Below are 27,667 nucleotides of genomic sequence, written 5' to 3' on the forward strand. Positions count from 1 at the left end.
ACTTTTGAAGCCAGTGCAACCAGGGACAAGACTAACCAAGCCACCAGACACTATCCTTGTAGACGGAGAACCCAAATTTGAAGTTAAGAACATCCTGGACTCCAAGCTGATAAAGTCAAAACTTTTATTTAATCGACTGGAAAGGTTACGGACCACAGGAAAGGTCATGGGAACCTAGTGACCATGTTGATGCACCCCGATTGGTGAAAAAATTCCACCGAAATTTCCCAGACAAACCGAAACCACAGGGAAGAACGACTTTAGGAGGGGCCTTGGGGGGGGGGGGGAGTGCTGTCATGATGCCTACCCCTGGGGACCCAGACCAAGTCCAGCAATCCCGGAAGCAGGCATCAAGTTTTCCCAAGCAAGCCCAACAACCCCTTCTAGGGGCTATTTGGGTCCAGTCCTGGCTCATATGGAGAGTCAGTCCTGGCGCCATACGCGCCAGGCTCATAGATTAAAACTTACCTGATGCAGACCATGCTGCAAGAGCTCCAAGCCAAAGAGGCTTGGAAGGGACTACTTTACTTAGGGACTATTTTTTACTCGGGCGGGGCTGAGGAGGAATACTTACCTGGGACTACTTTGGAGGCTATTTAAACCACGCCCGAAGAGCAGCACACGCTTCGCGTTATTCTGCATCCAGCAGCGTAACGCTCACCATGCCTGCAGGTCTGCATCCAGCTTTCTGCCACGCCCGCCTCGAGTTTGGAGATCCTAGAAAAAGGGAGAAAGAAGGAGAAAAGGTTAGAACAAGAGCAATACCTTTGATCCTTACCTGAATTCCCGATCCATCGCGCCTTCGAGCTGGAAGAAAGAAGCTATTTATGCGCGTCGCCTTGCCTGCTGCAGCGCCGCGCTGAACTCACTGGCCTTCGCAGCATCTTCACATTCCACCGCATCCTCCTGCATGTTCCCGCCGCACTCTGGCACCTAAGGAGAAGACAAGAACAGCAAGGTGAGCCAAGGGAATACACAGAGGAATATTAGTTACCCCCCCATAGACTTACCTGATTTTACCACCAGGGGTACTATTCCTCTTCACGGGTCGGCGCAGCTTCCACTTCATCTTCGCTGAACCCCGGCCCCTAAGGGGAAACAAAAGGACAGCAAGGTGAAACAAAGGAACTAACAAGGGGAACCCTCCTCACCACAATAGACTTACCTGATTTTACCGCCGGAGGTATTATTCCCTGAGATTTCATACTTCTCTCAGCGCCTGAATAAGGGAGAAAGCAACAGGTTACATATTGACATTATTTTATCGAACTGTGTTGGAAAATACAAATCCTTACAGAATACTACCAGTTGCCACGAGGAACTCTTCATTAGGTCAAGCTGCAACCTGCAAGGAATCGGACAATAGTGAAAATCAGGCATTTGAACTCTTACGAACTTTATACTTACGGTGTCTTGCCGGGAATCTCGGAGTCAATATTGTTCTGGAACTCACCAATTCCTTCGAGCCAGTGAAGCAACTGGTTATCAAAGCGCCCCTGCGCTCAATGCAGGATGGAGAGCTCATCTTTTCAAACCATCAGGTGAGACTATAAGAGGGGACATCAAAGGTGATCTGTGGGGAGAACAGCAGGGGTGGGGGATTTACGCTCAACTCACGGGTGGTTAATCCCCTTTTCTCCATTTGCAGAAGAATATTCCTACGGGCCAAGCAAACGAAGCTAGGTGGGCCAGTCCAGACGGTCATCTCGGCCCTACGCATCACATTGGTGGAGACCGCAGCTGTCCAGTTCCGATCGATGCCTCTGTGGGAGCCAGGTGAGCGTAACAGTTGTGGGTTTAAATAAGAAATATACTGACCTCTCAAGGATAAGTCTGCTAGGAGGTGACCGGGATGTACATGGCTTCACTCCTATGAAATATGCTTTGAAGCTATGGACACAAAAAGAAAGATATGTGTCTCAGTGCTGCTGATTCCACAGCACTCGAAACTAAGGTATTCAAAGTACAACAGAAGTGAAAAATATGAAGTGCTCAGAACTAGGGCACATTTGCTTAGTACATACTAATGTCTGCTGGAAGTCTGTCTGGCATCATCAAGGTTAATTGTGAAAGTCATATGTTCTGTGCAGTTACACTTGCATACCCTGCTTGTCTCCAAATGATGTCAGCTCTCTCCCCAAGAATAGCTGCCAGTAGGCCTTTTACATCACCCACTGCTAACGTAATTCCCGCTGGCATTCTAACTCATAAATCCATTTTCCTGCACCTGCAGTTAAACTAGGTCATTTACATTTCAGATTATTTTTGTCCATTTGTGGCCATGGAATATACTACTGTCATCCTCCCCCTTTCTCTAATAACCGGAATTGTGTAAATCATGGTCTAAAATCATACCCCACTGTGCTTTGCTTCTTCCATGTGGGGATGGATTCGCCCATTCACCTTCTTCCTGGTAATGACTTTAACCTGCTTAGATAAGGTGGGGACATATCCCCAGCACTGCACAACTGTGCTAGTGGTCACTCAGAATATGGTGTCAGTTCTGGTGTTTATTCTTCTGGGTCTTCTAATTCTGACCATTTTACACCTCTCTCTATGTTCAGGTCTATCAAAAAGCCACATGTGTCTTCTCTTTGTGCTTTCTCATTTTCCTCCCTCTCTTCATCTGACATAATTATACCCCAACTGGTATGAATATTATCTCTTTCCTCGTCATCAAGATCTAGCCTACTTAGGGACAGCGTTCTATGCTCATCCATCAGTGTGTTGTCCACTTTATCTCCTGTTTCTTTTGATGGGTTTCTTGCAATGCTCCCCATAGCCTCATAGCCACTCTTCTCTCTCATTTGCTTATATAGATCCCCAATCCTTTTCCCTATGCCTTCTGCCTCATGCTCATCGGCCCATGTCTGTACTCTCTGTATCCCTTACAGCTCCCGGTGGGACTGCTGTGAATCTCTCTCTTCTTCCCATCATCCTCATGCTTCAATGGGTATCATGTTTCTATAAATAATACAATCTATTTTGTCATCTCTTTGTCCCCTACTCTTTCTCATTTCTTCTTCCCTCATTCTCATTTCCCTGTTCTCTTCTTCCTCTCACATTCTTTGTAACCTACCTTCTTTCAATCTTTGGGCTTCTATTTCTGCACATTTCTTCTCTTATTTTCTTTCTCTTTTCTCTGTTCTTCATATCTTCTCTGTTCTTCCTCTTTTTTCTTTTTCCTTCTCTTATATGCCCTTTTTCATTCCTTTCCTCTTTCTTCTCTCTCTTTAACATTGTCAATACCTTTTCAATCTAATTTAAGCAACATCTGTCTTCCCTTCCACTCGTCTTGTACTATTGTCATCCATTTTGTCTTTCTCTCTTTTCTGTCTTCTGGCTTCCTCCTCTATTTCTATCGGTGTGTCCTTTCTCACCATGCTTTTTATGTTCATCGCATGTGCACATAGTTCTTTATTCGTGCTATCTTCCATGCTGTCTTCGCTGCTAAAAGCGGGAGGTGCGTATGTTGGATTAACATACCCCTCTGCTGCTTTTAATTTCTTTAGAGGATAAATCCCCTGTTTATCTTCTATTGTACTATCGTTTTTAGGATGAGAAAGGGGAGCTGAGGGCATTACGCCCTCCGCTTTATGCTGATTAAGCACCACTCCATCTCGGGTGGATCTTCCATCTCACTTTGGTACATCTTCCATAATTCTAAAACAGCCAACCTTTTCTGTAGCTTCTTCCCCATGTATGCAGAATGCAAGTATGTTTTCATGTGTCACAGCACTGCCTTTGATAATTACCCTTCTTGAGGCCACGGCTTAAGTGTTTTATTAGTCGTGTCTTTTACCCATTCAGCGTGGTACTTCCTGATCTTAGATGTGTATCTTGGTAATGTCCTACATAGATGTAAAAAATTAGTGTCCCCCACAATGACAAGTCATTTTTGACTGTCAATGTTTACCAGGTTTTCTTGTTTATTATTTAATTAATCACACTTCAACAATCACTTTGGCCAGCACTATTAATCACTGCTGATCACCAACAAACCAATTTCTCCCAAAAACATTTCAAATGTATACAATGACACCCATTTTGTCTCTTTGTTTATAGTTTTTATCAATTCTTACTATTCTGTTATTATTATGGATAGTTTAAGAATCTTACTTCATCTTATTTTTTCTCAGATGTTATCCCTCCTAGGTTTGATTGGCCCCAATTGCTTGCTTTTCGAGGGTTTAATAATTTGTCTGTTTTGATTGCTATATTTCTTATATTTTTCAAACTTCCATCCTATTTTATCATCATTAATACAAAATGCATCAGTATATTTTTTACACTGATAATTTTTAAAAGCCCCCAAAACTCGTGTGCACACTTTTTGTATGATCGTCTTTTCCTATCTTCCTGATAGACATATCTCATCTCTATTTTACTTCTTTTTAGAGTATGTCACGCACCCTTCTTTGGCTGTAGTTGCAGGAATCCCTTAAATAATACTCTGTTCTGGAGTGTGGTGTGGCCCCTTCTTCCTCTTTGAGAAAGGTTATTGAGGTAACCCCGTTTTCCTAACAAATCCTGTTACTTTCCCCCTATACATGTATGTACACAAACATACATATACACACAAACCTAGGCCGCCACTTTAATTTGCCACTTTCAATGTTTCTACTTACATCTGCTATTCATCTCGAGGCCTTCATTGTCGACTCTTTCCCAATCAACCAGTTTGCTTTCAGTCCACAGGGCGCCTGTGGGGACCGGACAGGAATGTCTTCAAAGGGGCACCTGTCAACCATCTCAGGTCACACATGTTATAGCACCGCTCTCCGCAGGAAACTCAGCGGTCTTCCCGTAATGGTAGAAGACATCCAGAATCCGAGGATCTCGATCTGAACCATCCCACCGCTACCAAATGCACAGTTGCACTTTTTGGGCATGTCCATGCGCAGGATGGAATTCCCATAACAAATAATCTTGGGCCCAAATAACTGGACAGACTCAAAGAATATGGCAATGTACTACTTTGTTATCAATTAAATAAAGTAGGGCAATCTGGCAAACGATTCGTAGTACACACACACACACACACAATAATTTGGTTATACAAAGGCTTTATAACTCAGTGTGTCAGCTATGACATCCTATGTGGCAAATAATAAAACCTGTTGGTCGGAAGGATTGGTTAGGCCCTAACCGTTAGGGCAACATATCTACTCATAGCTCATTTAGGTCTTCGTAACATTATTGAATGCCCCACTTCAGGCAGGCCAGCTTCGAACTTCCATCTAACTATGTATGATACGGACTATAGCAGCAAAACAGTGGATTGGCTTCTGCAACAATGTATGCTCACTATTGCATAGGCCTTTTGATTGGTTGGCGTTCTCTCCCAACCTTGGATACTCAGCATGTTAGCATCACATAAGCAAATTGAAACCCGGGTGGAGAGAACAACGTCAGACTACTGCCCACTTGCCCAATTAGTCTACCATTTCTCATCGGCCAAGGCTACTCCTTTGTACTTGACCTTGCTGGATGTTCTCTTCTTTGGAAATTTAAGGGAGTGTAGGTACACCACTATCTTCAGTTGGAGCCTAATGAATATGCCTTGTTTTCGAGTCCTGAATCACGTGTGAAGAGACCACGATTTTGTTAATTTAGTGTTTTATTTAGTGCTATTTGATTCAATTATCCTAGGTGTCATTACCCTCTTCGGCCTCTGGAAACTTGTTTGTTCCGTCTCAGAAATGCTTTTCTGCATCTTTAATCGTTAATACTTGGCATTCACAATTGTTTGCTCATTTACTTAATTTAAGAAAAATATGTCCTACGTACATTGCTTATCCTCATTGACTCCCCTTGTACCCCTGAGTAGCTTCTCTCTGTGGCATCCTTGATCTCTGGCCAACAGGTATTCTTTGGTTATGCACAAATTTGTATTTCCAGCCTCTGTTAGCTCTGCAGCGCTGGTCTCTCTCCTTCGAGCCTTTCGACTACTATCATTGAGAGTCAGCGTCCATCTTACCAACATGGCCGCTTTAACCATGTTATGTTTTCTAGTGCAGCAAGCTTCTATGCGGCTCCTCTACCTTGCGTTTCTGCGTATATACATTCACTACTCATCTTTGTGTATATGGTTTCATCTCACTTGTATGCATGCTTACTCTTGTTTCTTTAATTACATCTTAGTTCTTTAAGTATTGTTATATTGTTTCAGTGTGTCATTGTATCTTCTCCTTATGACATCACTTTGCACCTGTCAGGTTCTCTCTGTAGCTCCTCGATATTCAGTGGTGATTGCAACTCTCCTGCTACCGCATATGAACCATCTATCACCATTGGCACAGAGACAAAGTGGTGTTCAAGCACAGCCACATTTATTTTCTCCAAAGGTTCACGTGAACTAATCCATTGAGCTACCCACTTTCTTTCAGAACACAGAAACGACAGAAAGATTGTATATTCCCTAGATGTGTGAATGGCGGTAATGTTCTATATGCTCACAACCAAACGCACACTAAAACAAGTCAATTTTGGTGTCTTTTGTGAAAGGACAAGGGGGAACTCCTGTAAGTAAACCAAGCTTAGCTAGACACTTGGTTTAGTTAGTAAGCTGCTTTCAAGAATGCTGCACACTTGCTCACAAAACACTAAAAGGAAAGCCCCAGGCTCATTCTATTCGAGGCACAGGGGCAGTCCCAGATTTTATAGCCAATGTCAATTGGTGACTATTTTCAAAGCAGCTCATATACATACATTCACACAGCACTATTTCATAGACAGTCAAACAAAAGCAGATGCTTAGGTGGCCCAGTTGGTTTTCTGGAACATGTTTTCTGTCCTGCCAACTGCACACTTGCATCCAACAACAAATGCTGCTTGGTAATCTATGCATAGCATGTGAATCTTATTCACAAGCCCTGGAGGAAAAACATTACTTAAAAGAAAACATCACTTTATTGGGGGGATAAATTATGTATTCATACTACACGCTCACCATCATAATATGGAAAACAAACAGATGACATAGGCACTGCGGGTATCTGAATACTTAGGGTAGAGATAGTGTGGCATAAATGCCCCTGTCAATGCCGAATTTTACTTCTAAACAAAATAACTTGTAATACTCTGGAACTACCACTTGATAATAGACTGTGCATAGCACGTGACTCTAAACAGATGCAAACAGCAGAAATACTAGAACCTGGTAAGTAACCTTTTTACAGCTGCCATGGATATGGCTTCTTGACATTAAGTATACAGAGTCTAACCAACATAAGGGACCAATTATTGGGAAAACTGAAGTGTCTTCATTGCTTGCCTAAATATTTATGTCCTGATTCACACAAATTTGCTTTGGAACGAATGAAGAGAAGCCAGTGAGCCTAAAACTGGAGCAAATCTGGAGTTTCCAGGGGCATCTCTGAAATGTTCATCAGAAATGCAATTGACAAAGATCTACTTGAGGGCGTATCAGACAGGCCCCAGTTGTATCCTGATTTGCTCCAGTTCTGTGCTCTGTTAATCGAATACAAGGGAGTAGTTGCACATATGGGATGCACACAACCACCCCCTAAATGTGTTCAATTGCAAATATTTGTGTTTCAGACCCTATGCCATCATTCATGCAGCACGGATGGGGGAGAAGATCATTCCACAGCTGAGGTAGCAAGACCAAAAAGCATCTGCCGCTCATCCTTTTCTATGGAATAGAGTGACCCGTGGCAGGCGAGAAGTGGAAGCTAGAAGCAGTAGAGTAGGATGTTAGTAACATAGATAAAAAAGAATCAAAGGCCCTATGCTATAAAAAGCTCAGTCCACTTAATATATGTTCTCTGCTGGGTGGTTAGCTGGCGGAACAGGGCCACATGTGAAAAAGAAGAGATCTGTGTTGATGATCTGACCTCTCCTCCTACTGATTGTTTATTTTTCATTAAGGATTTCTCCTCTTTAATCATTATTTCTGGCAGCTGGGTGTTCCATTTTTGATGTTATCTGAGATGCATATTATAATTATGACAGAAGACCATGTCATTGGCAGGCAGCATCTTCCATTCATAGCCTGTATGTAATATTCTGATGGAGGAAGTGTGAAAGATAGGATTACCTCGAGACCACATGGTGTTTCCAATTGTCTATTAAGTGAACAGCAAGCATTTTGCAAAATGTAATTTGTTCCAATCGCACCACCTTCCATTTTTTATTTAGATGGGCTAATGAAAAGGGCTTGCTCTTTCCTCTTTACATAACCAGAAGTCGTACAAAATGGTTTTGCTCCATTTTCACCCAAATGCAAACGTGGCATAACCTTGCCGTGTAGATGGCAACCTATGCATCTTGTGAGTACTTCCTATTCTTCAAGTTATGATCAAAGGGATGTCGTTCATATTTTTTTGTCTAACTGTTTACAACGCACAGGAACAAGGAGAGCAAAAGAAAACCTGGGCGGGGAGACAGCAAACAGCGTATCCACTGTCCTGGAGACAATGTACAGTGGAGATTCCTGAAGGCCAAATCAAGTGGTTGCTCTGTGCCGCCTTACCTGCAATGGTGTACATAGCGGTGACCACCAGCATCAAGACCGTTGATAGATAGAGGTTCCATCCCAGGCAGACTTGCACAAAGAGGGCCCCGGAGTAAAGGTCTGTCTGGACAAAAAAAGCAAAGGCTTCATGAAGACAAAGAACCATATGAGTAAAGTGTAAATATATGACTCTGGACCATTGTGACCCAATAAGGGTGGGTTCTTTGCTGACTCTGGTGTTGATGTCAATGTTTTGGGTTGCTGCGCCCCATTACAAACAATGGTTTCTAAGACTGCACTGCATCTTGCAAATGTAGATAGAACTCTGGTCCCTGACCCCTCTAGGATATAACAATAAGGTAGTGGGCTTAACCCATTACCATCATAATGGGTGTATAGAGAAGAAAAAACATCAAAACCTAAGAGTGATGAGTGGAAGGTTTTGAATAAATCCTGCCAGATCATTCTAGAATGGGAAACACCATATCCACACCAGGCTTAGTCGAACCCCAAAAGCCGCAGTTCAGCCCAGTCAGATAACATCCCTTCCGCACGAGCAACCACAACCATGTTTTTACCTCATTGAAGAGTAGCTTGTGTTTCTAGGCACAGCGAGATCAGAAAAGAAGGTTTTAAATAGGCAGTTATGGTTATTTTTAAAACCTCCCATTCATCATGCTTCTGTTTTGCAAAGGTCACCCAGAGTGGGAAGGGTATGTCCAGATGTGGATCTCAAGCTAGCTGTGCCTAGATCCAACATGGTATAAACACAAAATGGTATCTCACAACAAACTGTGGCTATAATTTAAATAATAATAAATCAATCTTATTCTGGTGCTCGGGCAGGGATCATTGATGGCCACACCCAGGAAATTATTCACATAATTGTATTAATCATAGAAAAACCAAAAACAGGCAACACATCAATATTTATAATTGCCACATACACATACCAAATATAAATACATAACCACATATTAAATAAAACCATAATATGCACAAATACAAAAAAGCAATTTTCAAAAAACACATTCAATGTACAAAAATAGCAAAAGACTACTCAATGAATCCGGTTAAATAAAGTGCATGAAAAGTAAACATGAATAGTGCATAATGTACACAATGAATGTTTCCAATAGGTCCAACATAGGCCATCCAACATAAACACTAGTTAGTCCTTTATCAATTCAAGCCTGTCGTAGGCTGATTCAAGATCTTGGTGACCCCATCAAGCACCCTAGCTTAATGGAAGGATTTTTTGACATTTTGATAATAATTGTCCACTCATATCTAGGCATCCAATCCCTTCTTCAGGTCCTGCAGCCCTTTGTTCAATACCCCCAAATATACCAAAAAATAGGCCTATGGGCCGGAGTAAATTAACGTACAAATTCCACATCCTCGCTTTGGTAATGGAGGGTAACTGCTAAATGATCACCTCAACACTTTCTCCACCATGCCATCACTTTCCAGAAAGAGGTTAGTGCCTAGATTGTTATTTCTCAGAATCTCTCCAAATGGTTTTATTATGTACTCCAACTGCCAATCACTTACTCTCCTGGTGCTCTTTCCACAGAAAACTGCTGAGAAGAAATACAGAAAGCCACCACTCTCACCAACCCTGACACCTCTTTAACAGATAGATACATCTGCCCTACATCAAGCAGGACCAACACAGATCTCTTATTTTTCACATGTGGCATAAAGCCACTAAAAGCAATTTGCAGTACAAGTTATGACCCCCAATATGAAGTCCAACTGCAAAAGAAGCGGCAGAATAGTGATAAAAGGGCATCTTTCTAGCCTCACCAAAGTAATGGTTAATTCATAACCAACTGAAATTAGCCTGTTTCAAGCTAGTCAAAAACACCATCTCAAAATAGAAATACTATTGCCCTTGCTAGATAAAGTGGTGTCAGGAGAGCAGAGGGCAAGCTGGGGGAGGTCACAGGAAGACACAGCTTGTAAGAGCTCCTCCAGCTCACACCCACAGTGGGAGGAGTCGACTTCAACCAGAAGCGACCGAGAAAGATCAAGGTTCCTCCTGCAGCCCTCTGCCTTTTGGAAAGAACCCTGCTACCATAGTCCATCTGCTGGGTGACACCAAAGCGCTGAATGCACCAGGGAATGAGTTTTGTTTCGCTTGGTAGGTTGAAAGCAGGTAAATGCAGAACACTATTCATAACGCAAATAGAGTCTCTGAATGTCCGCCCGCTGCAGCACTTGGCAGTACAGAGTTGGAGTCTGATATGCGATAAAGGGATTCTCTTCTCTGCCTTTGGGCCAGACGACTACAACTCAAGTAGAGAGTCAAATACATAATCTGAGTTCCCCTATAAATGAGGAACAAGCTAATCCTAAACTGACATTATAAGATTAAAAATGAATGTCCCACTTAGAGAACCATTTGGCAAAAATGAACTAGAAAATCCCTCAATAGTGCTACATCTAGGGAGGGAGGACCAAAGACGGGCAACGCCTCAAAGATTCGAGATCCTACCAGAAAAGGGTCATTAGAAAAAGATGAGAAAGAGCACTGCCTATACGAACTGAAATTCAATTCCTATGAGAAAAGAGTTTAATAATCCCTTAAGACATGACCCAAGCCCCTGGAGACAAAAAATAAAGATAGCACATCACATGGCTCGCACTCATTGACGCACAGATGTCCCTATTGACGCAAGGATGTCATTAACAAAAGCTTTATTATGGGTTGTTTACAAAGTGGGGCCCAAAAATATAAACAGGGAGGCCTATAACGTATTCAAAATTGACAGGATGGTGACTCACCCCCGGGATCTAGACAGTGCTTCAGGACATCTTAAAAATAAAGGGGGTCTTAGGGAAGTTAAGAGTCCCAATAAAAGGTCTCCCAGTTCGGGGGGCGCTGTTGCGCCGAAACAAGATGGCCGCCTGAGTGTGAAGCTCCGGACGACGAGGGCACATCTTGGCTAATTTGACCGCTAAAATACAACTTTACCAACCTTTATTACTACAGCCGCGGTATGAGCTGACAGTCTACCGATATCCTGAATCTGGGACCCGTAGACCATCCGTGGGCCCTGCTGTTGCTGTCGGGAGCGCTGCGCCGCGGACGCCTGGCTCTCCCCGTGGCGGGCTCCGGGGGTTGCGGATCTGTGCCACTACTCGACGTCCCGGCGCGTGCGGCCTCTGTGTGAGAGAGGCGCTGTGACCTCCGGGGCGCGCGGGGCGTCCCTGCAACCAGTCTACCGGACCAGCGGGAGGACCGGACTGCCCTGTGCTGATACTTGCTAGCGGCTGGAGCGGGGACCGCTGGCTCCCTCCGCCTTGGGCCGCGCGGCACTACGCAGCGGGCTTACTCATCTACCCACGGCTGCCCATGTCCCCTTCTCCGAGGCGTTCCTGAACACTACCTTAACAAGGTGAGGGGACCTAGTAGCTACCATTCTCTGGATACCGCGGAGTGCTGCGTGGGACCGCAGGGCCCATTATTAACGTCGCATTGGGAGTCCTTGTTCGGGGCTTCCCGCGAGTTTCGGGGGCTGCCTCCCCACTTGGAACTCCTTTTCACCACGCTGGGAGCTTTCCCCCCCCCTCCCCTCCAGTTCGCCGCCAGCCTTGGCCCGCATTTACGCGAGTACTTTCATCGACGGCCTGTGTACCTGAATCAGCATCGTATACACATATTCGCGGACTTTGAGGTCGAGGAGAGCCCGGGCCGGAGTGATTTGGGGCCTTGCGGTGCGGGGGTTGAGGCCTAGCCGTGCCCCATCCTTGGGCTCCTCGGCGGCGGACTCAACCTTCTGCAGCAGGTATTCACTGCACTAAATTAGCCACCGGGTGCTATGCTACTTGCTCACGCATTTTCTTTTTGGGCCCCTGTCCTTCTCCGGTTTTCATCATGACCAAGGGAGCCGGCGCGGGGAAAAAGCAAAGTTCGTTAAACATGTTTGCTAAAACGCCGTCCAAGCCGCCCTCCGATGATACTGAGGATCCCCTCTCCATCTCAGCCCCATCGACTTCAGATGACTCACAAAAGTTGTTGGAGTACATCCGTGATGGCTTCACCACTCTGCATACCAAACTAGACGATATGAATGGGTCAATTTCCTCCATAAAAGCCCACATTGAAAAGACGGATGGTCGAGTAACAGAGGTCGAGACTCGACTAGGGGCTGCTGAGGATGTGCTGGGCTCTCTGCGGGCCGAGGTCACCACACTAACCAACCGTGTGGCAGTGGTGGAGAAGAAAAATGATGACCTCGAGTCTCGCTCGAGACGTAATAATTTGCGTATAGTTGGCATTCCGGAGGACAATATTGCGGAACCGATGGAAGATTACTTGGAACGGCTCCTCATGACACTCCTAGACTCTCCTAAATTGTCCCCACAATTCACTATTGAAAGAGCACATCGAGCTTTGACAGCGAAACCCAAACCAGGCGCCCCTCCTCGGCCCATTATAGCTAGGATTCTGAACTTTCGGGACCGTGATTCCCTTTTGCGTGCAGCCAGGATCAAGGGCGACCTTACCCTTGGAGCGGCCAGAATCCACCTCTACCCGGATTACTCGGTGGCGGTGCAACGTGAACGTCAGACATTTGTGGCTGTGAAGAGAAGACTCCGAGACCTAGGAGTCAAGTACTCTATGCTGTTCCCTGCAAAATTGCGCATCGAACACTCTAACAAAACCTTTTTCTTTACAATCCCAGAGGAGGCTTCTAAATTCCTGGATGAACACTTTCCCGGCTAAACCCTTATTATCTTCAGCTTTGGAAGCTTCTTGCTGAGTTGGTCGGGTTGGTAACAGCCCGTATTTCACTTTATTCATGATAGCCCGTTGATAAGTTATCATTGTTGTATTTATCCTCTCAACCACGGCCCCTCGGGGCGATATTTGCTCACTATGTTTATTGGTTATTGGAACCCTAGCGGTGCATTATATACTAAATGTACCGAATGTCTTGTTCAGCGATTGTGGGAATGCACTAATGTGTTATGATCGAGTCTCCTTTTGATCGGTAATACTATGTTCGCATCTCATACGGTCCTCACTGTGCCTGTTAGAGACTCCAGCTGAATGTATCCTTTCTATACCCTCTACAGTCCGTTGCGCCACTGCTCGGTCAGCTAACAGCCCCCCAGGCGCTGATGCCGAGAAGTTGTTACTGTTGTGGGGGGGTTTGGGACTCATCCCTCAGGTTTGGGGAGGGATGTGGGTGGGTATTGGGTGGATGGGGAGTTATGTTTAAAAAAGTCTCGACACCTACCAGAGGAACCACGCACGGTTCGCCATTGCAACACAGAGGTGTAAACCGAATAGTATGTTGGTTCTGGCTGCAGTTTTCAGAACCCATCCTCTTATGCAAAGCACAATCCAAACATACCCTCCATATAGACGGTGGATAGCAACATAGCCTTTATGAGCTGGAACGTTAGGGGACTGGGCAATTACAAAAAGATGAGGCAAATACAACTTTACGCAGAGCGTCATGGTACACAAATCCTTTGTTTACAAGAAACACATGCCTGTGCTAAACAATGTGAGAGGTTTGCCAAGCAATGGGGCCCCAGAGATATTACACAACCTATTCCACCCAGAACAGAGGTGTCCTCGTCTTAATCCACAGAAACCTGAAATTTAGCTGTTCCCAATCACATATTGACCCCCTCGGTAGATATGTACTCATCATTGGTACATTACAGAATCAAAATGTAGCTATCCTTAATATATACGGTCCCAACATCGACGACCCTGAATTATTTCTTAACCTGGCATCGCTTCTTGAGAGTTACCCGCAGATCCCAATTATATGGGGCGGGGACTTCAACACGATTTTGGATGTCACGTTAGATAGATCGGGTTCCAGACCTCGCCAGCTATCGAAGGCAGCTCGCACAATCCTGACAACCCTTCCCCGGCTGGCGCTAGCAGATGCCTGGCGACTGATGCACCCTGACTCCCGCACGTATACCTACTACTCCTCGGTCCACGATTCTCATTCTAGGATAGATAGATGGCTATTGTCAGATATACTGATTAGATGCCTTACCCATCTGGCAATCCTACCCAGAACACTGTCGGATCACTCCCCGGTGGTCATTTCCCTGAAGTGGGGACATGACCTCGAAAGGTCACGGCAGTGGAGAATGAGACCCTCTGCTCTCCTTGACCATACCTTCGCCTCCGAACTTGAGTCATCTATTGAGGAGTTTTTCGAGGTCAACACGGATTCAGTCCCCCTCCAAGCTACCCTTTGGGAATCATTCAAGACCTATATCAGGGGTATTGCCCTATCCAAGGGGAGTGGTATCCTGAGGAGTATCCGTGAGGACATCGCTGACAGCGAGTCGACCCTCGCAAGATTGGAGACCCAATACACACACGATCACTCCCCTGACGCACTGGCATCACTGGGTCGTGAATTAGATAGATTCCGCAATCTTGCTGAGCGCGAAGTTAAATTCCTTGACAGTCCTCAGGCAGTTAGGCGCTACGGGGAGGGCAAGCGGCCGGGCCCGGTGCTGGCCAGGCTGATTCGGCACGAGTTTGGAGTACCCAACATCCCAGCAATAGAGAGATCCGACGGTACACTAGCCACTTTGCCCCAAGACATCAACACAGAGTTTCTTACGTTTTATGCGTCCCTCTACTCGAAGGTGGTTGGAACCCATATCTCAGAAATCGATGACTACCTTGAGAAGCTCCCTCTTACAGCCCTATCCTTTGACGCTACCGTTTCCTTGGACAGACCCTTCACGCCGGAGGAGCTGACTAAGGCCATTGAGTCACTTGCTGCGGGGAAGGCCCCCGGCCCGGATGGTCTCCCTATGGACTTTTACAAGCGTTATAAATCAATCCTGGTGCCACACTTGTTGGCTCTGTGGGAAGAAACTTGCGAAACAGGCACGCTTCCCCCTTCACTCCGCGAGGCAATGATTACTGTCCTTCTTAAACCGGGTAAGCCACCTACTCGGTGTGGCTCATACCGCCACCTCTCGCTAATAAACTGCGATGTAAAAATATTTGCTAAACTACTGGCTAACCGCCTGGCCGTATTCATGCCTGATATCGTACACCCTGATCAAGCGGGATTTGTCCCAGGTAGGTCCACATCACTAAACCGTAGGCGGCTTTTTAACGTGATCAGCAGAATTAATCCCCGAACACAAGCAGTGGCAGTCACACTTGATATGCAGAAGGCATTTGATTCGGTGTCCTGGGAGTATCTGTGGCGAGTCATGGAAAAGTGCAAATTTGGCCCCTTTTTTCGGTCCTGGGTCAGACTGCTATACACCAACCCAGTGGCTAGAGTACGCACTGAGGATAGGTGTTCCGCCCTCTTCCAGGTAGCCAGAGGGACGCGACAGGGGTGCCCTCTCTCCCCATTGATCTTTGCAATAGCGATCGAACCCTTTGCCGACATGATGCGACATTCACACTCTCATAGAGGCCTGCGCTCAGCGGGACAAGCAGACATTGTTTCCCTATACGCGGACGATGCCCTACTATACGTCCGCTCTCCCGAAACGAACCTCGCTCCAATTCTCAATGATGTCACCCGCTTTGGATATATCTCTGGTCTTAAAGTTAACTGCTCTAAATCGTCCATATTCCCACTCACGGACGGCACACAGCCACCGTCCGACCTGCTGGGCCTTACTTGGTCCCAATCCACTTTCACCTACTTGGGAGTCCTGGTCTCACGCCACGCTGAGAAACTACGCGCTGATAACTACCAGAATTACCTAGCCGCCCTGACCACCAAAACCGCGAGTTGGGCCCGTCTCCCTATTTCCCTTGCTGGCAGGATAGGAATTCTAAAAATGATTGTTCTGCCCCAACTCCTATACCGCTTCACAAACATTCCATTGTGGCCAGGCGAGGGATTCTTTAAGACGCTTCGCGGCATTGTCAACTCCTTTCTCTGGCACTCTGGAGCGGTTCGACTTAAACTAAACACGCTCACCACTCCCAAGGCACTGGGCGGGTTCGGTGCCCCTGATTTCCTTAGATACTGGATAGTAGCTCAGTCCCAATTTGCTTCCTGTTGGTTCAGCACGTCGAATACCCCTCCTCATGTCCGTCTTGAGAAACTTAAGGTTAAGGAGCGTGCGATTGGTTCCCTCATTCTTAAGCCAGCCCCATCAGATCCTGATTCTATAGACCCTGTGCTGAGCACATCACTTGCTCTTACTAAAATGTGGAACACGGTTGCTACCCCTGACCCGTTTCATGGTGACCTCCCTCTCTGGAATTTCCTCCCTGATGTCCCCTGTATCCCTCCATCCGTGGTCGCTCGTTGGACGATGGCAGGTTTCTTGTCCCTTCGTGAGGTCTTTGTTGAAGGCAATTTCCTGGAGTGGTCGGATCTCCCTTTGGCGCTCAAGCGTGGACCATCGGCATGGCTACAATACTCCTCACTCAGGAAGGTCCTAAAAACTAAATTCCCCGAATTTCCTTCGGTCCCACCGGATGAACCTTTGATAGCTGAACTCTGTGCATCCGATTCCTTCAGAGGGAAAGTATCCAGACTCTATAATTTAATACAGACCAGGGCCGCCCCCTCATTTGTTAAACTTAAAATGAAGTGGGAGGAGGATCTTGGAGTTGAGATTGACGATGTGCGTTGGGCCCGTATATGTGTGCACGTACCCAAGAGGTATCATATAACTCCAGATTTAAACTACTGCAATTCAAGTTGTTACTCAGGTATCACCACACACCGACTAGACTGCATCGTATGTTTCATGAGACCTCTCCTAATTGTCCCAGATGCGGCACTGGCCAGGCTGATTACATACACATGATATGGAACTGCCCACACCTGACACAATACTGGTAAGACGTATGCTCCACTATATCAGACATATTAGACTGCACCATAGACCCTTCCCCAATGCGCTGCCTTTTCCATGACCTTCCCGGTTTGAAACGTGATTCAAAGAAGTTGGCAGGTCTTTGTCTGATGTTGGCGGTTCGCTGTATAGTGTTGTGCTGGCTTCGCCCCAGGGCACCCACACATGCGCAGTGGCTCCGGGCAGTAACCTCGGCGCATGATACCGAGGAAGCCTGGGGGGCGACACAACACTCGTACTCAAGACCAAGAGACATCTGGTGCAGATTCCGCGATTATATGTCTGCCTTGGCCTCAGATTCGGAGACCTCTTCTCCGCCACGCTCCTCTCAGTAACGCTCTATGATGTATATACTGTCCTCACTCTGGTTGCAATCTCCCCTAATTATATGCACCTGTGCTTTGTTTAGATCTGATGCTTGTATAGTGATGCCTCTGTGTTGTGGATTGTAAACTGATTTCATGACTTGCTTGCATTAACTGTGTATCTCTGTGTGTTGTCGAGCTCAATAAAAACAAGTTAAAAAAAAAAAGGTCTCCCAGTTCAACGTAATCCTAGGACCAGGTCCCACCCAGGTTGATGAAATGACCTGTACGATTGTAGACTTGGGTTTAATGGGCTACAGGCCCTTCTTCCATGATCTCCTTGGGGGCCTCAGTTTCCAAGTTAAGAGTTTCCTGCACTTTTATTTCATAGTCTTCTTGGGAACTCTCTCTCTCTCTCTCTGGTACTAATTGTTGTGCTTAAGACATTCCTGCAGCCTTCTTCTATGGTCAGTCACGAATGGGAGCCTTTTAGCGGGATCCAGGTGATGTTGCAGTGAGGTTGTGCTTCAATGTTATGCTAACTGCATTTCTTAAGCGCAACCATCACCAGCTAGGAAATCATGGGGTAGAAACTGTAAAGGGAGCAAGAAAAGGGGCAGCAAGCAAAAGTTCAAGATGTGAACAGAAAGGTCTTCAGGGCGCTCCAGAAGGACAGATGGTCAACAATCTCATGAAGGGACAGGAGGATGGAGTTCCACAGCTGAGCTGTGGCCAAAGGGAAAGAGTGACCTTCCACACAAGAAAACTCGAAGCAAGGAACCAGAATCTGCAAGGCAGAAGAGGAGCGGAATGAACAGTGGTGGAGCGGGGGGGGGGAGGGGGCATACTGACAAAATTGAACTTGCAGTTATTCAGGTCCTGTTTTATAAAAGGCCCGATGGATGATGCAAAGGGCCTTAAACTTGATCTGTTTAGCCACAGACAACCAGTGCAAACTGTTCAGCATGGGAGATGCATAGGAATAACTAGCAGCAACAATGGCCAGCCTGGCTGCAGAATTCTGGAGAATTTGCAATTGCTGGAGACGAAAAGCAGGTTGAGCAAGAAAAAGCGAATTACAATAGTCCAAAAATCGAGATGTTTAAGAAGATACAATCAGAGGGCGAAGCAGAGGGGGGAGGTAGGGTATAACATTGTAGGCCTGGAGCTGCAAGGACACTGGAGGCTGCTCTAAGGACTTTTCAGGATCCTTCTTAGATCTCTTAACTCCCCTAACACCCACCAGGTCTGTGTTTTCCAGCCCCTTACAGTCCCTCTCTTGCTTTTAGCATCTTGCCTCGAGTCTTGTTCCGAAAGCATCCTGCCCTGGGCCTCAATACAAGTTCGCTCCGTCACCTCTTCTTGGTGCAGCCTTTTGGTGTTTTTGGTTCCACCATCTTCGCTCACTGTTCCCTAACACTTCTTCCCCCTTCCTTCCAAATATTTCTCCGCTTTTCAATAACTCTTTAGCCAACTCTTTATCTATTTCCTTCTCTTTCCTTTTCCACCTCTCTTGGTCTGATATCTCTGTGTCTTTCTCATCCCAGCCTTCTAGATCTGTCTGCTCCTTGCATTCTGGGTCACTCTGCACCCAACCTTCTGGGCCTTTCACTCCCCAGACCCATGATACATTCATGTTTCACACCTCTACGGCTCTTAGTTCCCCAGTTCCAAGGTCCACCTTTACCCAGCCTTCTGGGTCGCCTCTGCAGCCTTCTGCTCCTGGTGTCACCAAGTTCCAGGGGCACTCCTTCAGTCCCCCCCACTCTTTTACCAGCTTATTCTGTTCACTTCTCCAGCCAACTTAAAAATATATATTCCCCATTTACTACCACAGCATTCTACCACAAGGGCACTCCTGTATGTTTCCTTTGGTACCTGGGATGGGGATAGAATTACAGGGCCTGCCCATGGGTGGTGACTTTGTCTTGTCTTCCCTTTCCTTTGGGGAATTCGCCTTTCTCCCTGCCTGCCACACCCTGGCCCTTGCTCCCGGGGTGGGCTCTTTTACCCTAGCCAATCTCATTTGTATGAGTGTGGAGCTCTTTGGTAATTGACTCGTGTGTGAATTGCTTGCATTCCATCTCTTGGTTCAGGTCATATTAGTTCCCCCTGTGGTTTAAGGTTTTGGGTTCAGCACCCACATGAGGGGAGCTGAGCAAGAAGGAGCGACCAGCTCTGCAGGGGCAGATGCATCTACTTCGGCAATGTGACGAGCCTCCGACTCTCGTGCATGGCATAGTCGCCATACATGGAGAGGGGGAAGAGTGCGGGGGGGGGGGTGCCCGCCTCATGCTGCACCTGGACCCAGCATCTGTTGCCCAGTGGTGGCACCCAGCCTCATTGGCAACCCCCATCATCCACCAGCGAGTTATGCCAGGGATTTCATCACACTGAAAACATTGGAGTCAACAAAATACAGTAAAACATTTTAATATGTTTAAGTAACACAGCCTTGATATTACAATGCAGAGCTGGTCGACAAATAATTGTCCTGCCTAAATAGACCCCTTGTTCCAATGGGATTCGAAGATCTTTTGGAAATAACCCTCATCAACGCCGAACGTATGAATTGCACTACAATGCTCACCATACTTTTTATTTCTCCTTTCTAATATTTTTCTCTTAATCTTGCAGGTTCTTGGATTTCGGAAAGGTTAGTGGCTGCGGAATGACTGCAAAATTACTTGGGATGAAGAGAAGTTTCACAAATGTAAGTTTTTCTACGCGGAGTAATTGCAGCCTTTAGGGAAGAGCGCAATAAAAACCAAGCGGTAAAAACTTGAAGAAACTTCAGGTACGTAACTTAGTTAAACTTCTTCTTTCTTATTTCTATTAAGTTTGTTCATTAATGAAAAACCTTTTGTTTGCAGGTTTTCAGAAAACTGAAGAAGAAATACCTCTGGAAGATGCAGAGTCTGCTGAGGAAACTTCTGAATGAAGGTACTGCAACCGTGAACGAAGACTGCTGTGAAGAAGATGCTGCGGCTGTGAGGGAACTACTGAAGAAGATGCTGTGGCTATGAACAAAAAAAGCTGACTGAAGAAATACTTTGGTTCGCTAAGTCTTTTCAAATACTATGGAATTCTGTTGTTTTTTCTGCAAAAACTAATGTCTCTGTTTTTCTCCTTTGACAGGTTCTGTGAGGAGAGACGCTGGTAGCTTTACCCGCTGTCAGTAGAGCAGACGGGAATCGAGCACTCCAGCGGAGGTGGGGTTTATGTAGCTCCCTCTGCAATATGTATACAGTGTGCTGTAAATTATCAATGGACCTAGTGGCAGCCATGTTTAGTGTATGAAAACCACTGTAAGCACTATGAGAGCCTATGGGTGCACATGCTAAGAATGGTACAAATGCCGTTTGTGCCAGGCTTGTACCCACTGTTGACCTGCTGACTGATGTGATGTCCTTTGCTTCTCCTGTATGCCTGTATGGGAACTGTACTCATTTACTGGGATCATGACAGTTTCCCCCCCAGACCCCTCCCAAGGATGAACCCTCCAGTCCTGGCTTAGTAGGGTGGTTTTTATGAAACTTCTGAAGTAATTTGGGGCATCAATGTTTGTGCTAGGTTCCCAAGTCCTGTCCTGTGGACCAAACCCTTTCCAATCTACATGGTAGAAAAATGTATGTTTGACAATCTTGGAATCTAAAATTTCTTTTACTATGAATTTGTGTTCACCTTCTATGATTAGGGGTTTTGGTGGTGGTTGTAATCTGGTCCCTGGATTCATTGGCTTTATCAAAGAAACATGGAATACCGGATGAATTTGCATGTGGGATGGCAAGTTTAATCTTACAGCTACTGGGTTGACAATAGTTTCCACCAGAAATGGTCCAGAAATCTAGGTTGGAATTTACGTGGGCCTAGTGCAATGTGTTTAGAGGACAAACATACCTTGTCTCACACCTTATACTCTGGAGATTTTCTTCAAAGTTTATCTGCACATTTCTTTTGGTTTTCCTTTGCTGTAGTCAAATGTCATAGAACCTCTTGTACTCTGGTAATGTTATCAGGAAGACTCCGTACTGCTGGCATCTCTAAGGATTCTGTGGGATCAAAGGTAGAGGTCTGAGGATGTGAAAACCGTTAAGTATGTAGAAAGGAGTATAACCTGTGGAAGTGTGTTCGGAGTTATTATAAGCATAATCTGCGATCGAAAGGACATCCACCCAGGAACAATTTATCTGGTGGAGAAGACATTGAAGGTATTGTTCAAGAGTCTGATTGGTTATCTCTGTTTGACCGTCAGTTTGTGGATGGTGACTAGTAGATAGACGCACTTCAATTTTAGCCAACTCACAACATTTTCTCCGAAATTGGGATACAAATTGGCTCCCTCTATCAGAGATAACTGTAGATGGAAATCTATGAAGATGTACAATTTTTTCCAGGAACACCTTTGCTAAGACTGAGGAAGTAGGAAGCCCTTTAAGGGCAATGAAATGCGCCATTTTGGAAAATAAGTCCACCACTACAAGGATTGCATTATATCCCGAACAAGGAGGTAGCTCCGTAATAAAGTCCATAGAAATGGTATGCCATGTTGCCGGTGGGACGGGTAACGGTTGAAGCAGTCCTGCTGGTCTCTGCTTTAAGCTTTAGTTTTGAGCACAAATACCACAAGTTTGGATGAAATCTATGGTATCCTTGCATAATGTTGGACAACAGAAAAGCCTTTTGATTTTGGCTGTGGTCTTAGCGATTCCAGGGTGGTCTTCCAATGTGGCTCAATGGTAATCTGCCATAACTTTCTTTTGTAACTCCTGATTGGGTAGGTAAAGCCGACTCTGGAAATAAGGTAAACCTTCTCGAAGGCAGAATTTAGGTCCTCTTGATGCCCAAGCCTCTAATTCTGAAGTGGTCATGTTAAGTAGAATTTGTGCCTTCAAGTCTTCTTCTGAAGATCCAGTGACTCCCAGCACCTTCTCTTCTAGAATTATGTTTATGGGATCTGTTGTACTTTGGATCTCTTCTCTCTCTCCAATCCTTGACAAGGCATTCACTTTGCCATTAGGTCCCCCTGGACGATAAGTGTTAACAAAATCGTATTCCATGAACGCGTGTTTGATTGCTAGCAATACCTTATCTGTGATGCTGTAGTTTAATTTGGTTGTTGAAAACTTCTTGGACTAGAAGGCCACTGGAAGAAGTTGACCGGTTTCGGTATCTTTCTGGAATAATACAGCTCCCATTGCTGCACTGGATGCATCAGTTTCCACTATAAATGGAAGCTCAGGGTTTGGGTGTCTTAAAATGGGAGCGGTGGTACATTTGTCTTTTAATGTCTGGAGAGCCTCTTCTGCTTCCTCAGTCCAGGAGAATGTCTTGTGCTTTCGCAGTAACAAAGTTATTGGGTGGACTAGTTGTGAAAATCCTGCAACAAAACGTCTGTAAAAATGTGCAAATCCTAAAAATCTTTGGACTCCTTTCACTGATGTAGGGGGAAGGCCAATTTAAAACTGCGTCAACCTTTCGGTTATCCATTTGGATTTCCATAGGTGACAGGACGAATCTCAGAAACTCCACTGAGGTCGCATGAAAGGAGCATTTCTCTAGTTTGACAAAGAGCTTGTATTGTCACAGTTTCTGGAGTGCTGCTCGTACATGGGTTATGTGTTCTTGGACCGAGTTTGAATAAATGAGAATGTCGTCAGGTATACTACAGTGCAGTCTTCTAGCAATTCACATAAAACATCATTCATGAAATTCTGGAAAACTGCTGGGGCATTGCATAAGCCAAAGTGCATGACTTGGTATTCATACAATGCGCATTTTGTTCAGAAAGCAGTCTTCCATTCATCTCCTTCTTTGATTCTCACTAAGTGGTAAGCTCCTCTAAGGTCGAGTTTAGTAAAAATATTTGCCATCCTTATTTTGATCCATTAACACTGGAATGAGTGGAAAGGGGTACCAGTTCTTGATTGTGATCTGGTTGAGGGCACAGTAGTCTATGCAAGTATGAAGGTCCCCTTATTTCTTGGGCACAAAAAACAGAGGAGACGCCATAGGGGACTTAGAGGGCCGAAGAAAACCATTGGCAGGGTAATTATCCAAATATGTCTTCAAATTAATATTTTCTTGTTCGGTTAGGCCATCAATTCTGCTGCATGGGGTTTTTGAACCATGGATCAAATCAATTTGACAATCATATGGCCGATGAAGTGGCACCACGTTTGCCTGTACTTCTTCGAATACTTCTTGAAAATCTTGATACTCCTGTGGAAGGGTTCCTATCAACCCTAAGGTGGGTTTTTCACTTGAGATCACTGGAACTTCTCTTTTAAAGGTTCCGCCTTGAATATAGCAGGAATACCTGCATTCCTCAGTAAAAACTAAGGTTTTGGCACGCCAATCGATCTGTGGATTATGTTTCTCTAGCCATAGAATTCCTAAAATCACTTTAAACTGTGGAGCACTAATTAGGTCAAACAAGATCTTTTCCCAATGTCCTTCCTGGCAAAGCAAGGTGAAAGCTTCAGTACACTTCATCACTGGTCCGGATATTAGTTGAGTACCATCTACTGCAGTGACATTTTCTACCACAGCCTTTGGGTGCATACCAATACCCATCTTGCCTCCTAGTTCGTAATCCATGTAGTTCCCAATCGCACCACTGTCCACATATGCTTCCAGAGCTTATATCTTGGAAGGTTGAAGGTCACTACTTAAGATGACTGGAACAAAGAATGAGAGATATGAATTTCCTTCTTCTGGCTCGACAAGTCGACCTCTACACTTGTCAGGCATTGGAGTTTTCTGGCTGTTCATTTTCTGTGAATTTCCTGTCCACCTTGTCTACTACTCCCACTGGTTTTCATGGTGGTTTCACTGGAAAGTTTCACAGAAGGTGACCCGCTGAACCACAATAGAGACATAAGTTCTGCTGTCTTCTTTTGTATCTTTCTTCCTTAGATATGGGACCCCGAACACCTCCCAACTGCATTGGCTCCGGATTACTTTCAGTCATTGGACGAGTTCCAGAGTCTTTTGAACAAACATAAAATTATCTAGCCTCTGATCCGGCCCGATCAGAGCGCCAGTTCTGCAATCGGTGATCCAGCTGTATTGTCAGGTCTATGAATTCAGCACACCCTGTAGGAGGATTCACTACTTGCGCTAAAATATCTTTGAGTTCTCCTCTTAATCCTCGATAAATGAGTGTGGGTCTCTTCTCCTCAGGCCAATTGGTCTTTGCCACTAATCGTTTAAAGGTGGCTATATGAGCCAACAATTCTTGGTTACCTTGGGTTAAAGAGAGCAGCGCATTATCTAAGGACTGTCCCAGAGCAGGATGAGGAAAATGTTTCTCTAACTCCTGCCGAAAACCAGGAAAATTCCTCAGTAATGGATCATCTCGATTTACTAAGGGTATGGACCAGTCCGCACAATGTCCACCCAGATATGACAACACAAATTCCACCTTGGCCTCATCTGAAGGAAAGACTCCAGGTCTACATAGAAAGTGCAAATTACTTTGGTTCATAAAAACTGCAAAACGCCCTGGGTCCCCTGTAAATCTCTCTGGGGCTGCTAGTGAATGTTCCTGGGTAAAACTACTTGTAGAGGAGGAATGGGAGCGGATATTTGACCCTGTGAAACACCACTAGGAAGTGGTGTTTGTCCTGCTTGGGACTGTAGCAATTGTCGACCCAATTCATCAGTGCGCTCTATGTTAACCACCAACTCTCTCCTAAGAGAGTTGGTTTCAGACCTAGCTGCATGGACTTCTGCCCTTAATTCTCCCAAAAGCAGGGATAAATTGCCAATTCCTGTGTCCTCCATTACACTCTGGACTCCTCGGGAGCGTAATGCCTTCTCAGCCAATGGATCTGTTACTTGGGCACTTTTAGGATTCCTTTTCTGTGTAAACGACAATAATAACAATAGAACTACTACAATATCTATTTTCTGGGAAATTACTGTATAGCAGCGTGCCTTTGGTAATCCCTCCCTTCTCACCTGTGTTGATTTTTTGGAGCTCTGCATCCTGTATTCTACAGGGGTGCATTGGAATGACAAACTTTGAACTTGGGAGGCTGCATTGTTCAATGGACTCTTGTCTTTATAATGTCCTTGCTTTTCTAGAGTTGTCTTGAGTAGGTATTTGGTGAAAATATGATAGTTTGTTAGATTCTGAATAGTCCCTATGTTGGAGAGATCTCTCTCTCTAATATTTTTCCCTTAATCTTGCAGGTTCTTGGATTTCGGAAAGGTTAGTGGCTGTGGAATCACTGTGAAATTACTCAAAATGAAGAAACGTTTAACAAACGTAAGTTCGTCTATGCAGAGTAATTGCAGCCATCAGGGAAGAGCGCTGTAAAAACTATGCAGTGAAAACTTGAGGAAACTACAGGGACGTAACTTAGTTAAACTTCTTCTTTCTTATTTCTATTAAGTTTGTTCGTTAATGAAATACCTTTTTGTTTGCAGGTTTTCGGAAAGGTGAAGAAGAAATACATTCGGAAGATGCAGAGTCTGCTGAGGAAACTTCTGAATGAAGGCACTGCGACCGGTACCGAAGACTGCTGCGAAGAAGATGCTGCAGCTGTGAGGGAACTTCTGACAGAAGATGCTGCGGCTACAGACAAAAAAGGCTAACCGAATAAACGCTGCGGAAATACTTTGGTTCGGTAAGTCTTTTCAAATACTACGTAATTCTGTTGTTTTTTCTGTAAAAACTAATGTCTCTGTTTTTCTCCTTTGACAGGTTCTGTGAGGAGAGACGCCGGTAGCGTTATCCCCCTGAATGGGAACTGTGCTCATTCACTGGGATCATGACACCACCATTAATGGGAGAGGAAGAGAAAAAGGGGAGCACTGAGACCATATGGGGAACCCAAAGGTCCGGAGAGGGAACAACAAAGAGTATCTGGATAACAGTCTGCCTGGAAGAAGCATTGGCATAGGTGTCGACGATCGGCAAGCCTGGATTGGAGACCAGGAGATCTTTCTTGAACTTTTTCCTTCCAGGCTTCGACAGAGGGATAGAATAGGTGATAGAATAGCAGTTACAGAAGATAGGGGAGATTGAGAGCACCACTGAGGGAGAGCGCATAGTGACAGAAGGGGGAGAGAGGGAGAAACTGCAGTGCACGACACCGAACTACAGCAATGCAACAATTTAGAATCAAGTGTCCAGGAGAAGGGAAAAAGCCTAGGTCGCATCATACAGCCGAAAAGCAAGACACCTAGAAACTCGTTTTCTGGAAAGAGGGAAAATCCTAGATAGGGGATATAGGGAAAAGCCTAAACAAAACACACAGATTTGACTTTCCTACATAGAGGGAGAAAGCCCCAAATGGCCATCTAAGATAGTTCACCTAATGCCGGATATGGATAACATACAAGTGCGGCTTGCAGCAGACTGCAAACGTAGCTAATAGTAGTAATAATAGAGGCGAGACAGTTACACAGGGAGCAGTAATGGCTGTTACCCCTGCCCGCACCTATCTTACCTTATCGGTCGCTGCTGGTTGACGGCTGCGCTGGATGCTCCCACAGCGCACACATTCAAACATAGACTAGAGCTGCTACTGAAGGAGCTGCCCTTTGCCTCTGGGCCTTTAGCCGGAGGAGGCTGCCCTGTAGGGTTCACTTAAGTAGGGCAGAACGCCCAGTCAGGAGTCGGGGGAAAGGGCAGGAAGGATGGAGGAGCAGGAAGAGGATCAGGCTCCAGAGGCCGTGATGCGGCAGGTGCTAAGACATTTCAAAATTATTTCAAACTGGTCGGAACATAAGATTTGACTTATGAAATGGAGCGGGAGAAGGTAGATGAAAAATAACTCACCCTAAGTGCAGTCAAGATGGTAAATGCTGCACAGAGCGCCGGAAAAGTAACACCCGCACTGGAGTTAAACAAAGGGCAGCATGCCCAATCACGGGTCAGGGGAGGGAGGAGCAGGAAGGGGGATCAGGCTGCAGAGGCTGCAATGCAGCGGCTGCTAAAATGTTTCCAAATTATTTGAATCTGGATGGAACACATTGTTGAGACTGTGAGTGATGTGGACGTTACCTGAAAATTGTTTACCTTTTATGG

The 27,667-nt window shown here is 45.4% G+C and overlaps 1 protein-coding gene across 3 annotated transcripts in view; it reads right to left on the bottom strand.

Moving 5' to 3' along the window:
* Nucleotides 1-27,667, bottom strand: part of SLC5A10 (solute carrier family 5 member 10) — a 1,126,075-nt gene that overhangs the window by 685,565 nt on the left and 412,843 nt on the right. For all 3 annotated transcript variants that reach the window (XM_069645685.1, XM_069645684.1, XM_069645682.1), the window contains one exon: nucleotides 8,498-8,603. In XM_069645685.1, coding sequence (XP_069501786.1) covers nucleotides 8,498-8,603 — 106 coding nt within the window. The remainder of the gene's footprint in view (nucleotides 1-8,497; nucleotides 8,604-27,667) is intronic.

Source organism: Ambystoma mexicanum, chromosome 2p, assembly GCF_040938575.1.
Source record: "Ambystoma mexicanum isolate Mex_15411 chromosome 2p, UKY_AmexF1_1, whole genome shotgun sequence".
Taxonomy (NCBI): domain Eukaryota; kingdom Metazoa; phylum Chordata; class Amphibia; order Caudata; family Ambystomatidae; genus Ambystoma; species Ambystoma mexicanum.